The sequence below is a fragment of the Leuresthes tenuis genome, unplaced genomic scaffold (genome assembly GCF_036924035.1).
Source record: "Leuresthes tenuis unplaced genomic scaffold, fLeuTen1.0.hap1 SCAF_7, whole genome shotgun sequence".
NCBI lineage: Eukaryota > Metazoa > Chordata > Actinopteri > Atheriniformes > Atherinopsidae > Leuresthes > Leuresthes tenuis.
This window is the reverse complement of record NW_027325361.1, coordinates 21,805,397-21,821,706: the sequence shown is the minus strand read 5'-3', so window position 1 is coordinate 21,821,706 and position 16,310 is coordinate 21,805,397. Positions and strand designations below refer to the sequence as shown.

At 39.8% G+C, this 16,310-nt stretch overlaps 1 protein-coding gene across 4 annotated transcripts in view; it reads right to left on the bottom strand.

Annotated features, from left to right (window-relative positions):
* The window catches only part of dab1a (DAB adaptor protein 1a), a 76,762-nt gene that overhangs the window by 19,461 nt on the left and 40,991 nt on the right, over positions 1 to 16,310 (bottom strand). For all 4 annotated transcript variants that reach the window (XM_072389891.1, XM_072389892.1, XM_072389893.1 and 1 more), the window contains exons 3-5: positions 11,121 to 11,260; positions 8,542 to 8,640; positions 328 to 459 (exon numbers count right to left, since the gene is read on the bottom strand). In XM_072389891.1, the coding sequence (XP_072245992.1) occupies positions 328 to 459; positions 8,542 to 8,640; positions 11,121 to 11,260 (371 nt within the window). The remainder of the gene's footprint in view (positions 1 to 327; positions 460 to 8,541; positions 8,641 to 11,120; positions 11,261 to 16,310) is intronic.

Genomic DNA, 16,310 nt, shown 5'->3' with positions numbered 1-16,310 from the left:
AAACAAGCCAGACACACAGATACAACAACGGCAACAACAATCATATCAGAGCCCGGAGAGGTACTCAATATCAAATAGAGTATGTTGTTGCAAGACTGAACCTGAACCCTGAACTGAAATGCACAAAACCTAACGCCAGAGCTGTACGCAGTAAACGGTATGTTTGATGTACAGCACAAAGCGACAGGAGCTGTTCAAAGGTCCTTATCTAGATGTCAAGAGGTTTGCACTTGTATAAAAAGACCTTGATTAATCATACATTAACCTACACATGGAGGATAATGGTGAAATATGTATAAACAGTTGAATGTACACACACACACTCACCGACTGTGCAGTTTTTATGGCCACAAAGCGATGATTCCCCTCCTTCCCACAGACGTAGCCAAAGGCTCTGTGGTCCGTGATGTCCTTGGCAATGTAGGAGATCTCGTGGACCGCATGTTGGTGTTCGAGGATCTGCAGCAGGGCATAATGTAGGATGAATTCAGCTTTGTAGACAGAGCCAGGAAGCAAAGTTCCTTTGCATGTTATATTATTGGATTTTAATTTTCAACTTGAAACACATGTATTTCAGACAGATGGAGAAATGAACAGGGATTTGATAAGAACCCTATTTCTTGCACATAAACATGTGGCCTGTACTATGAAGCAGGAATAGTAGCTTTGCGAGATAACTTCTGGTTCAGCTCTGGATTTTCAGTATCACAAAGCCGGTTCACTTCTTAACGGGCTGTATCAGCAGAGCGACTTACTCTGGAACCTTAACCTGCCCCGAAGTAGGTTGAAAGCGCACGTAAAAGAGTCCTTTTACGAGAGCGAGACTTTCACTCAGAGGCATCTTCATCAGATGTGTGTCAGAATGCTTATGTAACCTTAAATAGGGACTGACCTTACTTTAAAGGTTGTTACTGCTGACGTTTAAAAAATTTTGGAACTATCATTTGCCCCTCTATCAATAAAATTGATACTGAAATATTAAACCATTTTCTCATACATTGTATAACATTTGCAAAATTGCATCAATTGATGTCTCAATGTTCATATCCACACACAACTTATAAATGGTCTTAAAAATGAATTGAAAGTATTAGACAACTAAACCCTTTTGTTCAGCATTTAAGAGCCCGGACGATAGAAGATGAACTTAGACAGTAAGAGGACTGACTGTTTTGACTGCCTGTTTGGTGCAAAGAGCATTTAGAACAGCTAGTATGAAACCTGACAGAATAAGTCTGAAACTTTCCAAAATACTTAAAAAATGTATCTGTATCAAATTAATTTAACTGAATTAAATACACAATCACAAATCAATCAGATCTCGTCCAGCTTTAATGATGTGGCAGCCATTTAGATCAGTTCATCAACAATGCATTCACACTGTCGGCTGCCAACATTCTTTTTCTTTTTTTCTGGCTTTCTTCCCTCCTGAAAGAATTATAGATTGTGATTGGTCAGCTGATGCCCACTCCATCCTACATGAAAGCATGCATATCCAGAGTCAAAAAAACCTGGATTGACTGAGGAGGAGGATGACCAGGATCACAGTACCACTTAGCAGGATCTCCACTGTTAGTCTTAATTAAGCCAAACCATCTAAAGATACCCTAGAGATATTGAACCTGCTTTGTAGTGCAGGTCCCCTGGCGTCAGAGAGTTGGCAAAGTGAACTCATTCATCCACAAACTTTGTGTGCACATTTTCAAGAACTTTAAGAGGGAGGAAAAAAAGAATCCCATCTAAACTTTCTCAAGTAAACACCAATGCAAACACTCAGACCTTGTGTTTACTGTTGTACTGTATGTAGCTCTCCTGCCCTCTCTGGTTTAGTGGGAGTTGGGACTGCCAAGCTGGCATTGCCCGTGGCAGATGGCACTGTTTGTCCCGAGGACAGAGGGGGGGATCAGTGACAATCACAGCTCGGCAAGCTGTCAGACTTGATCACTTCATCTGTGCCCCTACTCACTACACACACACACAAACACAGAATTCACAGCTTTATATGCGACGGCCCTCTATTAACTCACTAAATGTCTGCTTTGTTGTTATTGTTTATGCCAGCTGCATGCTGGGAGCAGAGACACACAGACAACATAATGATCCAGTAGTCCTTCAGTTCCTGGTAGGGGTTGGAACACTTTACATCAGAGACCAAACACACACATTTGCCCTCTCTAAAGCTAATCCAGAGGTGAGACACAGCAGAGCAGAGAGACGCCAGTTTAACATGGGGCCACGGACCCTCTCTCTTTCTCTCTAACACACACACACACACACACACACACACACACACACACACACACACAGAGCCCCAGTAGAAACAGATAATCACTGTGTGAGTCATGTCTTCTAAATTTAATAATTGGAGTAATGATTATTATTATCACCTCTGATTGACCTGAAAATGACAGAAAAGGCGGTGCACGTGAACGCACGCACACAAAAAAACATAGACACAAACAGTCACAGACACACATACACACAGAGCTCATTTGCAGAGGTTATTGAATTATCTCCGGGTGGGCGGCGAGGTGACAAAGAGGGACTCTGATTCAAAGAGAGCAGGGAATGAAATGACTGCTAAACTTCAATTGCTCCTCTTCATCTTGGTAGCAAGTGCAGCTTAGGCAGTGGAGGCTGTTCACATTTACAGACAATCTGAAGGCTGACAAGCTTTTTTTTTCTAAAAAAAAAAAAAAAAAGAGAGACAAAAATGTTTCAAAGGGAGCTGGTCTAATTTATGCCACTTTTTTTTAGCAGCTCGGCTGCATTAAAATCTCTTTTTAGTGACCCTGCAACATTTATGAGAAAGATGAATGTAAAACAGACTGTAAACTGTCTTCAAATTAAAATCAGAGGACAACGCATTGGTACTGTGCAGAAAACAACAAAGAGAGGATTTGCATTTGGAAGTTTCTTATCAGAAATATGGCCATTTTATTCTAATTAAAATACAGTTGAACACAAAAAACACCAGGTAATCCTTCAAATGTTGTGATAATCGAAAGATTGGATTTTAGTAATCTTTGACTTTCAAAACAAACTGTATCAACCATCTATTTCGCTTGATGACAAGATAAGTCGAATTATTCCTCCATCCATTCTTCCAACTTGCTTTTTATTCTGCTCGGGATGCCTCGTAGATGACATTGGGCCAGAGGGCAAACAACATCATACATTCCATTCTACTCACACTTAAGGCCAATTTAGAGTCACCAGTTAACCAAACATGTATGCCCTGAGTGTGGAGCACACGAGAGCTGACCTATCTGACCCATTCTGGATTTTCCCAAACAGAAGAGCTGAAGCTTTTATATAAACTGGGCACATTCTTACTGCCAGCTGATGGTGCTACACTGCCTGTGAGAATGGGCAGTATAGAATACCAAAAAAATATATTCTATTTTTTGAAAGTTATAGGAAGTGCCTGAAACCTCCAGTGTCATGATCCTTCCACCTACAAGTTCTGCTGTAAACACTGCTTGTACTGAAGAGTGACCTGTATCTCTTCTGCTCAAACAATCTGTCTATTTGGAGCTTATTAAAAGTATACTGAACAAGCCTCTTAATGCGAAAACATCAGAAATGTTAAATCGCATTATTCTGGGTGAAGTCTGGACAGAACAATAAGATATCATGTCATGGTAGGGGGTTGCTGCTGGAGCCCACATGTCTGGCAACTTCAGTGATCAGATGTTGCTCAAAGCTGCTCTAATAGATATAGCACTCTATTACTCTGGGGAAGTTGACTGTTTGCTAGAACAGGCGTGGGTGTATCGTAAAAGTCGATTCTGACCGTGTTCTCTTTCTCCATAGCACTGTTCCATATGAACTACCAGTCCTTGGTAGTTAGAAAGTGGGATACTTTCTGTGTAACCTCCATAACCTTTATTGTCCAGGACAGAGAGCCAGCGCAGACAGCGCAGTCTGCCTCCAGTACTGTGAGACCAGACTGAAAGTAGCAGTTAAGATAAGATTACACCATGCTGTATCATTAAATGTGAGACCTTACATCTGGAAGAAAAGATAACTAAAAGCACAAAATCAAGAACATGCACAGCTTGCACTTACCGTCTCACTTATGGTGAGAGGTTTTTATGTTATTTTGCTATTTTCAGGTGGAGAAATTGGAAAATTTCAGAGAAACAAATTGGTGGTGTCATCAGTAATCTAAAGTTTCATCTGAAGATTAAAAGATAAAAGAGCACCAGGCACCAGCTGTTCCTGTTGGCTGCAAAGCTTTGTGTACACAGTCATCTACTGAAGGTGACTGGGTACTGCAGCTCAGAAAGACAGCCTTTGGTCAATCATCTTAAGAGTTTGAATAAAGGCTCTTGACATCTCTTCTTGGTTCTTGGAGAGGTTTCATTTCTCATCTGAAAGGCTTCTTCAGTACTAACCAGCTGGTGGGGAGTTTCAGGCTTTTAAATTGTAGCTGGGACATCAGGAGAGTTGTTAAGGTCTTGCCAAAGACGTCGAGATCACATGCGAGTCCCTGACCCACCGCCCATTCTACGGGTCGTTTAGGTCATTGTCACCTGAGAGCTTTTTTTACCAACAATTTGTCACAAGATCAATGAAAGGAGAAAGAAGAAGATGTGATTATGTTTTATACACAATTCACGATAAATCATCGACTTTAAAAAAAAAAAATCCTTGTACTTTCTTTCATGTCAGTAATGTTTCAACAGATAACGTAGTGAGTTTAAATTATGAACTCTAGCAGCAAACTATCATGAATTACACAGTGAGACATCATGTATCCATTGATCTGAAATTGATAATTAAAATTTAATATTAACAGATTCTGAATTTCTGTAACCCAAAGAATTTCTAGTGAGGTAATTGGACTTTTTAGTGAAATATTTATTACACAATGTTTTACACAAAGGAAACCTTTGAAGTGGATGGGGAGAATGTTGAAAGTGTTCGCTTTAAACTGACATTTCCAGCGAGTCTCCAACACTAAACGTTCACTTTTAATTATAATGACTTACATATACATTAGTATTAGAAGTTTTACTTCTGTAAAACAATGTTTAAACAATGATAAAAAATGGATTTCCTTCATTAATTTCTACAATGAAATTGAGATATGATACGGTATATCTACAGTATATATAGATATACTATAAATCTGAGATTATTTTTACAATGATCATCTGCAAATTCATTTGCAAGTTAATATATAATAAATGTAAAAACTTACTTATAGCCCATGTACAAAAAACACTTCCACTTTCATTTTCTTTCAACTTCAAGAAAAGGGGCTGAGTGAGTTTAGGTATTTAAAGGGGAGTAGAATTAAGGAATCCAAAAACTAAAGTGATTGCGTAACATATTGCTATCCTGACAGCGGTGCTTTAGCTTCTAAAACTCAACTAGAAAGAAAAACACAACTGGCTGGACTGAAAGGTCATCCTTTCATTTAACGAATATTATTAAAAGTAGAAAGTAACATGGCCTTTATGTATTTGTGATCCTGTTTGCAACTCATTGGCTTAAACACATGATATTCCCAGCCTTTTATAGCCACACAGACCAGTGAAAACTAATATTTGAACAGGACCAAGTGCAGGGTGAGGTAAGATGCTCCTGATCGACTTCTGACCTTTTGACTTTTTGCTCTCCTTGTACCGTGGTTGAAAAAAAAAAAACTTTCATGTTTCATGTTTCATGTAAAAATCACATTTTTGTAAAGATGTGAGCTCATACTAACTGTTAATCGTCATTCCTCAAATTATTACAGAGCAGGTAAGAGAATAAAGTTAACACGACTTATAGAGGCAAAACTGGAGTTAATGGGAACTATGGAAGATTAAAATTAACTAGAAAAACTATATAAGTTCCAAATTTCATGGTTCTGCTACAAAACCACAGACATGTAAATAGTCTATTAATCTGTCAAGAACAGCACACTGCACCCCAACTCTGATTCTACCAATTTAATCAATGTGTCGAGTTAGCTCAGAGGTTAAGTTGCTCTAACCAAAAACAATGACACAAGCAACCACTCAAGACATGTTAAAAACGTGATATAACAATCTGTGATGAAATGCAACATTTTGCCAAAACAATCCTAAATGCAAAAAATACAATGAGATGAAAGTCTTGACTGCACTTTAACGACAATCTAATTCAGACTGAAAATAACTAATGGTGAGGTTCGGTCCAATATTCAAAATGGCATCGTATTCCAGATATAAAAACATATATACACACATTATATGTGTATATATATGAGTATCTAACAGGGAATAGTCTGGGATTCATACCAGTGCACTGTGTATCTTTGTAAAAATGTTCTGTTGGCTGCAATGGATTAATGAGATCTCTCTGGTTTCAGTCTCTGATGGAGCATACTGCAGGCCAACAAGCTCAGCCCTTTACTCTTGACCTGCCATGGCAGTGTGTCCCTTTTGAGTCTGGCAAAAAGGGCTGAGAAGGGCAGTACCCATCTGTGTACGGGTGTGTGTTGAGATAGAGGCTGACCAAAAGAAAGACATGCAGGCTTGCCCTCTGTTAGATTAATGTCTCCCCTCTACTCCCTCTACATCTCAAGCACCACCTTCCTCCATCCTGCACGACCTTCCCTCCTCCAACAGAAAGGCCATCCATCCACTCGTTCACCCATACATCCATCCGCCCATCTGGCTGACTGATGCACAGGGGGGGAATGAGACTGTCAAGATCCCTGAACCTCAGCAGAGTCATTCTCTCTTCCTCTCCCTCTCCCTTCCCCCTTAGACATTAAGAGTGGTTGAAGGACTGATAGTGAGGACTGTATATCTCTATAGTTAATATTAATGTGTGGAGACAGAAGACAAGGTCTCCCTGTAGAGAGCTTTACTTTGACATATGCTCGCTGATTCTCTACCTATCCCTCTAACTCTGTTTCCGTCTGTCTCTGTCCCTCTGCCACATCTTTCCTCTATTAATCTTTTTCACATCCTTGTTTCTTCTCACCTTCTCTCTCTTGCCCTTTCCTCATTGCTGCTACTCTCCAACTTTACCCCGTTACCTCTACTTCTGGACCTGTCAATTGATTTTTTTCTCTTTATAACTCTCTGTCTTTCATCGTAGAAGGTTTTGAGGCATCAAGAAAGGGAGTGAGACTCAGGTTTATGAAGGTTTTTAAAAAGGAGGCATAAAAGTGAAAGATGAGTTTGTCTGTGTCCAACACAGGTACCATGTGGGCATGTGTCCTATCTGTCTTATACAGAGCACTGTTGAATTATTGCTGATACACACAAACACACACAGATGCAATTTCCGTGACATCAGCTTTTACACTTCAACACCAGGTGTGGAGCAGCAATCCTTTTGTTTGTGTCATAAACCAGACTATGTCTACAATCAAACCCAAGAGACTGAAAAACTCAGTCAAACTCCAAATTTATGTTCCTTCTATCCATCCATCCATCTCTTTTCTGTGCCCACTTTGTCAAATTCAGGGTCTTGTGGGGGATGGAGCCTTGCCCCTTTGTCAGTGAGATGCGGGGTACACCCTGGACGGGGTGCCAGTCCATCAGTGGGGGCGTTACATACATGTTAGACACATATCATGTTTTAAAAATAAGGTTGTTTTGATGTCTGTCATGAAGAACACCAAAAGAAAAATCAATGTTCACTGAAGTCAAACACCTTCAAATGTTTATTTTCTTCTTAAAGACAGATATTTAGGTGTCCAGAAGTTAATGTGACACAAATTCTCCATCACTACCACTAAAAGGAGGAAAACAGGCCTGTTTCGGAACCTGAAAGGCTGTATACTGGGGATTCTAGGCAATATATTTCTTGCTCAAGGATACAGTGACAGGTATGGCCAGGTGGGGGATTGAACCTCAATAAAACCTGTCAGCAGATCCTTGAGTAAGAAAATTTTAAAAGAAACCACCAGGCACTTTTGGCCACTTTCCTTTGAGCTACAAGCGCTCTCAGTCTGCAACAGCATTTAATAACTGACTTCAGAGTTCATCTGTCCATAGAGTGCCCCCAATTTATGACTGTTCCTATTGTTGTAGATCTCTGAGTTGTAAGGATTTCTCTGTGAAGCTAAGAAAATCTTATGTTTATTTTGTTGTTGTAAGGATTCAAGGAGTTTCTATGATCTCATCAAACAGGCAGGAACAGGAATACTTGGCAGAATGACTGACAAAGCAAATTGAAAGTTGAAAAGAAATACCAAGGACAGCAGGGAACTGATGAGAAAGGTACAGTGGAAAGGTACACTGGATAGATCCTATCGGTCAACCAGGAAAGAAGCCATGTAACATTGAAAATGCATAATCCTGGAGCACAATGTGAAACCAGTGTAGCTGCTGTTTGCAAAAAGGCAGACAATGGGATAGCCATGTTCTCTCATCTACTGAGGCCTTGTTCTCAGGGTTTCAATTAGGGCCTTCTGATTTCCCCAGGGGTCCATCTCTTTCATGGAGAGGCCTCATTAACAGAGGAAACACAAATGTATGCACACACAGAAGTGCTGCATGCAGCAGCGCACACACATATAAACAGACCCACTTTTCCTTCGGAGCTTACCCCCGTCTTCTCATCAAAGATCTTGATCCCTCCAAAGGAAACAGTCAGAAACACCTTCTTTTTGTGTTCTCCTTTAGACCGTGCTGATGCAGCTATACCCTGGGAATGGGAAAGCAGATATATGGTGCAAAAGAACATAAGAAACAGCATAGAAATACATAAAACATACAGGGGGAATATCTGCAAAGAGACTCTCTTTAAATCTCCATGTAAATGGCTTTATAACCCTTCTCAGACTGATGGGCAGCAACATAAACATAAACATAAAAAACAACTGCTTCTCCAAGATCATTGCTGATGTCTCTCCACCTTTGCATTGTCTTCACACACACCTGAACACTCCAGAGCAGCAAACTGCCAGAACTTCTGCTTTCTCACAGCTGAAAATCAATTCTTCTTGAGCATTTTATTAGCAACACCTGGCTGCTACTTACTCACCTAATTTCTATGGATGCAGTAAGGATGCACTTAGTTTTTCACACACTGCCTTTGGTTTAGTTTTTGTTAAATAAGTAATGACACAGTGCGATGCGTCATACGTCTTTCGAGGTTGTATTTACCTAATCTTGAGATTTGGTAAGGGCCAGATGATGCTTTCTTGTGTTCTGTTACGTAAAACCTTAGAACTGAAAGACAGGTTTTTTACTTCTTTTCTACGTGACATTTTGCTGTTTGGTTTAGTTAAAAACAAGCTTCTGTCAGTTTGTCCCATTTGTACAGCTGATCTGAGATCTGTCAGTCAGCCTCCTCTGCAGACACTATCCTGTGTCTCAGAGCAGAGGACACTGCACATTTTCAGATTTTGAAACTTAATTTCATATACTTGACTTATTGACTTATTGAATTATTCTAATTGCTTGTGTTTGGCTGAATGGTTCAAACATATTTCAGTGGTAAACTTGGAAAAACAAATTCCTTATGATGTCAAATTGTCATATCGGATCAATTTAGCTTTATCTAAATAAAAAAAGGGAAAAAATATCCATCACAACCTTTTGTAAGGGGTGTTGGATTTTGGCAGGTATCTTGAACCTCCTCTAGGCCAGTCGGTGATACTAATATATGCATATGTTTTTCCATCAAACTGTAAAAGAAACCCTTTTGTCTGTACCAGTGGTTTTGAGATATCAATATACATATAACTGTGAAGGTTCACTAACAGCCAAAATTATATGATTTTCAAATGCTACTAGTACTATTTTCACTGAGCAATTTACATGTATAACCATGCAATATTTGTTATTATAAAACATCATCCAAGAAAACTGTTAAATCAGAATAAATGTACATGAATTTTAGCTAATATTCACTTAACAACATTGCTGACTTGCTGACCTTGTTTTTACATCCTACACAGGCCTCTTGAAAGGGATAATGGAAAGTGTAAATTTGCAACACCACAACTGCTTGAATGCATCAAACACATGATGATGCCCTGATAATTTCTAACAATAAGCATAGATACGGTTGGACGGTGCCTTCATCTTAATTTGCATCGTTGAATCCCAAAAAGGAGAAGAAAAAATAGCAGCGAGAACACGGAAGTGAAGGAGTTGGGCTCAGACGAGGAGAAGCAGTGTGAAAGAAGGGGTGGAGAGATCAGAGAAAAAGAGCTGATGGATTTCCTGTCTGAATAAATAAGGAGGAGGGATGCTGAGTGATCAATGAGCAGTCTGTCCACTTCTCACCCTTATAGGTCTACACTGGGTGGAGTTTTCACTACACGTAAACAAAACGTAAACGCAATCTTCTCTATCTAATTTTCCCCGGCGGTATGAGTTAAGCATAATTAATAATGAATAAGGCGCACTTCACTCCTTCGTCTTATAGGACGGATTAGCAGAAAGGGTGCAAAACTCAAGGCTTTCTTTAAAGGTGTGACCGTTGAGGAATATTTGAATATTTTCTGTAACAGAATCTGAGAATCAATTATCTTATTAAAGGTTGCTCATTTGGACCTTATGCATGAAATAATACAAACTCACATATTTCTCTTCATTTCAATCTTCACTCCCCTCCCTCCCTCCCACCAATCAATCCTGTTATATGACTTCTCTTCTCTGCTAACTGCCCCATCTGTCTACCTTCCCCTCTAATTGTTCCTGTCCTGCCAAATGAGACATTCAACCCTGTCCCCCTCCTCTCTTCCTCTCGCACCGGTCATCATCATCTCCATGAATTATATCGTGTAGTCCTTTTTTATTTTTGTAATTGAACTTTTCTCCCCTGGCGATTTGCATACAGAAACACTGCCACAAACTCTATATGCACGAACATACACAGAGGCGCAGTTATGCTGTGATGTATAAAACATGCATATTTAAATGCTTAGCTTTAAAATATGCATGAAGTTGAACGCTTTGTGGCCCAAAAAACTGAGATGGCCATTGATGTTCGTCAGTTTTGTGAGTCCCAGAACTTAATGTTGCTGCAGGCGATCACGTTAAATTATTTCTGGGGTTGTTAAAAGTTCTTCAGATTTCTCACAATTAACATGCAAAGTTTACGTTGCTAGAGAGCTTAAAACTCTAAACTGGGAGGCATCAACAGCGAAGAAGAGGAGGTGAGACTTTTCTTACCTTGAGCTTCATCATCGACTCCTGGCAGAGTTTGTCTCCGCGGGCGGCAGTGACCTCGTCCAGGCCGATGAGTTTGGCCTTGTAGCGGACACCATCGCCCTTAAAACGTCTGATGAGAACTGCCTCACTGCGATCCTGCCCTGCAGACACACACAAACACACAATCACACTGCAGTCATTCCATCTTCCAGTTGGGGACCTTAATCTACCACAGACCAATGCTATTACCTGAGAATCATCAATCAAGCCAACAACAAAAACACAAAACAAACTAATCTGTGAAACAAACAACTGGAGTACAAGCTAAAGCTATTGATTAGAAAACCATCTTGTAGCATGACCAAATCAGATCACATGGTAACTGATTTGATATGAATTGAATTTGTCATTATACTCAAAACCTTGATACAGAGATGTTCAGGAGGCATAGAGCTGAAACTCTGACTGTTTTCCAACAAAATAATGGTGTGACATTTTGCTCTTATCTCCCCTGTCTTCTACAGTCCTCCCTCTCTCCTCACTTGCTATTGTGTTCCAGATTGTCGACACTGTGAGAATGCATTAGTGCGTGTCGGCTGTGGTGCTCATGTGTTGACCTTGCTCTTGTCCAGGAAGTCACAATGTTATCTCCCATGTTCCTCTTCACACACGCACAATATACAACAGTGGTAGAGTCGCTACTCATGAGACTAAACTCTCTTTCTTTGTGTCACACTGTCACCACCCTTTGTCCAATCTTTTTCTCCGTCTCTAAAGCTGCAGCGTGTGGCTATGTCATCACATTTTGTGTAGAGAAACACAAGTGCATCTCTGTTTGACTCCACAGAGTGTGTGTATGTGTGAGTAAAAGAAGGTGAGAGTGATAGGGAGAGGGAGAGGCATAATGATAATGCAGCATATTCAGATAATATATTGAGGCATTAGTTCTGTACTCTGTAACAGCATGACTCTGGGAAGGTCACGGTAGGAGTGATGGAGAGGTCCCACTCCTCCTTTCCTCATTCTTTCATACTCCCTCGATTCACACACACAGTCCTCGCAGCACTGCAGTGTAAGAGAAATGAGCCTTTTAACCATGCACAAGCTACATATTTTGTGATGCTTTTGAAGCATCTTTGTCCCACACCATCTACTATTTCCTACTTTATATGCTTGAACAATTATTTTCAAATCTGAATGAAATAACAAATCTCACCTGAATTTTGATATATTATAGAATATTTACGGTGATTTTTATTAAGGGATGTTATAGAGGCTTTTTTCCTTTTCTTTCTTTCTTTTTTTACAGTGGGGTCACTTTTAATATCAATATTTCTTCAGTCTGATTGGACCTTTCTTATTAGAGTTTCGAACGTAAGAGGACCTTGGCGCCCTGACTCCATATTTGAAAACCACTGCCACCAATCTGGGGCTGAAAATAGACGGAAACCTTAAATTTGATACGCAGATCAGCTCTGCAGTAAAAAACAGCTTTTGACGGTATAATTTCCAACTTCACAACACATAGGCCTTCTTCTTCTCCTGTCTGTGAAAGCGGAGCTCTGCAGCTCAGTTCGCTCTGTGGTCCAGGAGCCTGTGGAAGAAACTCAGAATGAGAGTTGACCTCTCTGAATTCACTTTTTGGAAAAGGAGAACTGTCAAAATACAATGTTTAGTCAAGACGTTCGACAATCCTTAACTTTTCTAAGGTCTCCCCCACGAAAAAAAAAGGAAAGAAAAGACGTTCAAGACTAAACATGTCATCTTACTCCAAGAAAGTCTGAGCAAGCTAAATAAAAAAGTAAATTTATTCCAATCAGAGAGAGGAAATCAGATTAGGTCTGTACATGGTCAAATATTCCTCTTGATAAGATTATTAAAAGGTTTCTAACACCCCTAACGATCCGATTGAGAATTCATACTGATTGAGTATGCTCTGATTGAGAAGTTTGTATGAGGAATATTATTCCGATTGGACATCTAATCCGATTAAAAGTGCTCCATGAAAAGGCAGCTATCGACTACCCATAAGTACTTTTCAAAAACCTGCATCAGATGTCTACGTGCTGTCTGATGCTGCCTTGTGTAGGTGAATATGAATTTGTTTGAAAATCTTTGCCGCGTGTAGAGGACAGCAGGAAAATAATCTACAACAACAGTCCTCTATGAATGAAAAAAAAACACAGTCCCATATATAATTTGCATGAAGTCGAACCTCTGAATCATTGAACAGAAACACACTCAGAAACAGTTCTACTTTCACTAAGTCTTTTAATCTCAAATTCCCATCCCAGGAGATAAAAGAGCAAAATATCGATCCTTATTTTCAGAGTACAAGAGAACAACTCTTTCTGTTGTGTAAAGTCTCAGTTGGGCTCAGATTAACTCGACTGATTCAATCACTGGAGGATTGTTGTGTTCAGCGTGGTGACGTTCGTTTGAGGGCCTTTAAATATAACCTTCGATCAGTTTGAAACGATCCCATGAAACATGCACGTATACAAATGTACATATAAACGAGTCCGTTGACTGTTAACCCAAAGCAGCAGAGACACCCCCTCCAAACTTATCACCTCTGCCCACAATGCAGTTGGTTCATGCTGTGGAAATGTGTTACAGCTACAAAGTCAAGAAATGAATTCATAATTCTTTCACATGTAAACATGAGCTGCCTGTGGGGAGACAGTTGATTTAAATGTCTTTGACTGCTAGAAAACAAGCTTGAGAAGTTTAATCTAACTCGAAATATAAGGTTACTACTTTAAACTACTTTTAAGTTAATACTTGATGAGGAGTGTTTTGTACAGCCACCAGCAATAATTAAAGCAGCCTTGGGAAGGTTTTGTGATGTTTTTGTTTATATTCATTTGTTAAAACTGCATCCTTGAAGTCAGACAAACACTTGGAGTGCCTTCTCTTCCCTACAAATCATCTGCAAAGCCATTTTTTATTCGAGATGCTCGTTGCTTCACTGTCTAAATCTACAACATAAAAGAAAAAAAACATGCTTAAAATTCTTGGGTAGATCTGAACTCAGATGGCAGCCATTTGGGGCCTAAACTGGGCCTCTTTCTGCACTTATGGTGCAGTTACTGCACTGGAAAGTCTTAAGTGGGCCATATGTGGCCCAAAGGCCAAAGAAAATGTAGATGTGCCATGTCTGTTGGATATGTGGCTGAGCCCAGGCAGATAGGCTCATTCTAAGCCAACATCGTCATTCTGGGACAAAAAGAAAACTGCAGATGTGTTTAGGACATAAATCCTTTGCTAGTCTTTGCTGGCTGCATCATGCGAACAGCATCTACAATATTTGTGTTTCACAGCTTGTTCATAGACAGTGAATATGTGTTTTTGAATTGGAAAAAAAAAAGTGTTCCTGTCAGATAAATGAAATGAGAAAGATGCAGCACTCCATAACAAGTATTTATCTCAGTTTAAACATCAAGTAAATGGTTCTGAAGAGAGTTTACTCAAGCTTTACAAGTCAACCACCACCATATAAAAAACTCAAGTTTGGTGTCCACAGGGTCCCAGACGAGCTCTCACCAATTATTCCTGGACACGTGTGGACTCATTAAGCTCATGCACTAATCAAAGACTCTTGCAGTGCGGGGACAGTGGGAAAAAAGAGGGATGTAAATGGGTTCTTAACAGAGAAAACAAGGCTCATGACCAAAATTGTAAATTATTTATCCAGTGGAAAACAAGGAATTTATAATGTCCACATTAACATGAACTGACCTCTTTCTCCCAAGAGAACCCTGTACCAGATACAGCCGATTCCACGCTAACAGAAGAGGCCATCTTGTATTACTAACAAAAATGATGCAGAATTTGTTGGACATTATTTCTATTGCAATGAATGTGAAATGTGTAGATGACACTTTTGAGAACAGATTCAACAACATCAATGTTACCGAATTATTGCTATGAGGATGTTATTTTTGCTCTACATGGCAGTTCTGATTACAGAAGGGGGAAGAGTACATTTTTGATGGAGTTTTACAAATCTTCCTCTTGCCTGATAATAGGGATAAAGAGGCTTACAGAGGCTCCCAGATGTCTCATTCAAACAGCCCAAGGTTGTTCAGTCGGGTCTGAATGTTTGCGGAGTCGTTACTCACCGAGTTTGAAGAAGCTTTTCATATGTAAGTTTTTAAAATAAAAGTTTATGGCTTAAAACGTTAAACTATAATGAAGCCACTGTACATAATGGAAACCCATATCATAACAGTGGAGGTTTAGGGTTTAAATGGGTTGATGAGATATTACAACATTTTACACTCAGTTAACCATGAAATATATACAATTCATTCAAACGTGTTAACGGCTTCCGTCATAAGCACATTTGGAAAACAGCATTGATTCATGAAAAGAATTTTTGATAATTAGAAAAAATGTATAGATGCTCATTCTGAGAAGTATTTCAGCAACACCTACACAGTCAGTGCAGGACTTCATCTGTGAGCGCATTTATGTATCTGCGTGGGACATAAATGACACTGGGTGCGTCCAGCTGCTTTTGTCTCACTGGAACAGCAGTTTTCATTTGAGTTTGACATTTAAGACCTGCTTTCTCCATCTACATCCATCACCATTACTGCTGCTATACTTAGCACACGTAGGGAGCGCAAAAGAGAGAGATGGAGAGGTCGAAAGAGGGCAAGAGGGGAAAAATGGTAGTGGGGGTCCAGGGTTATTTCTCTGCTGAGTGGTTTATATTATTACTTTTTGGAGGTATGTTCATGAAAGACCTCCCTGTGCGTGCGTGTACTTGTGTGTGTGCGAGCAAGGAAAGCATTCAGTCTGCTGTAATTAAATGTCTGCTATTGCTGCGACCCCGCTGAGCTTCAAACACAACTAATGAAAGAATCTGCCGTTTCATCTGTTCGTGCTGCTCAACAGACACACTCAGAGACACCGGCTTCATGTCTTTCTCCGTCACACTCCCACAGACACGAATCCAAACAGGTATAGACGTGTTCACAAACATCTTAACGAGTGCACCATGATGTTAATGCAAGAGTCTTGTGAAACATCAATCTTGGCTTCTCCACAGGTCAATGCACACAAAAAAGAAATCACATAAAAAATTAACAAGCAGAGCCATCAGGCATTACACCAGAGTTTGAATATAAAAAATTCAGCTTTTTATGCAGCGGGGCATATTCTATGGTGTAGCATCCCTATGTTTGCGTTGGCGTGTGTGTG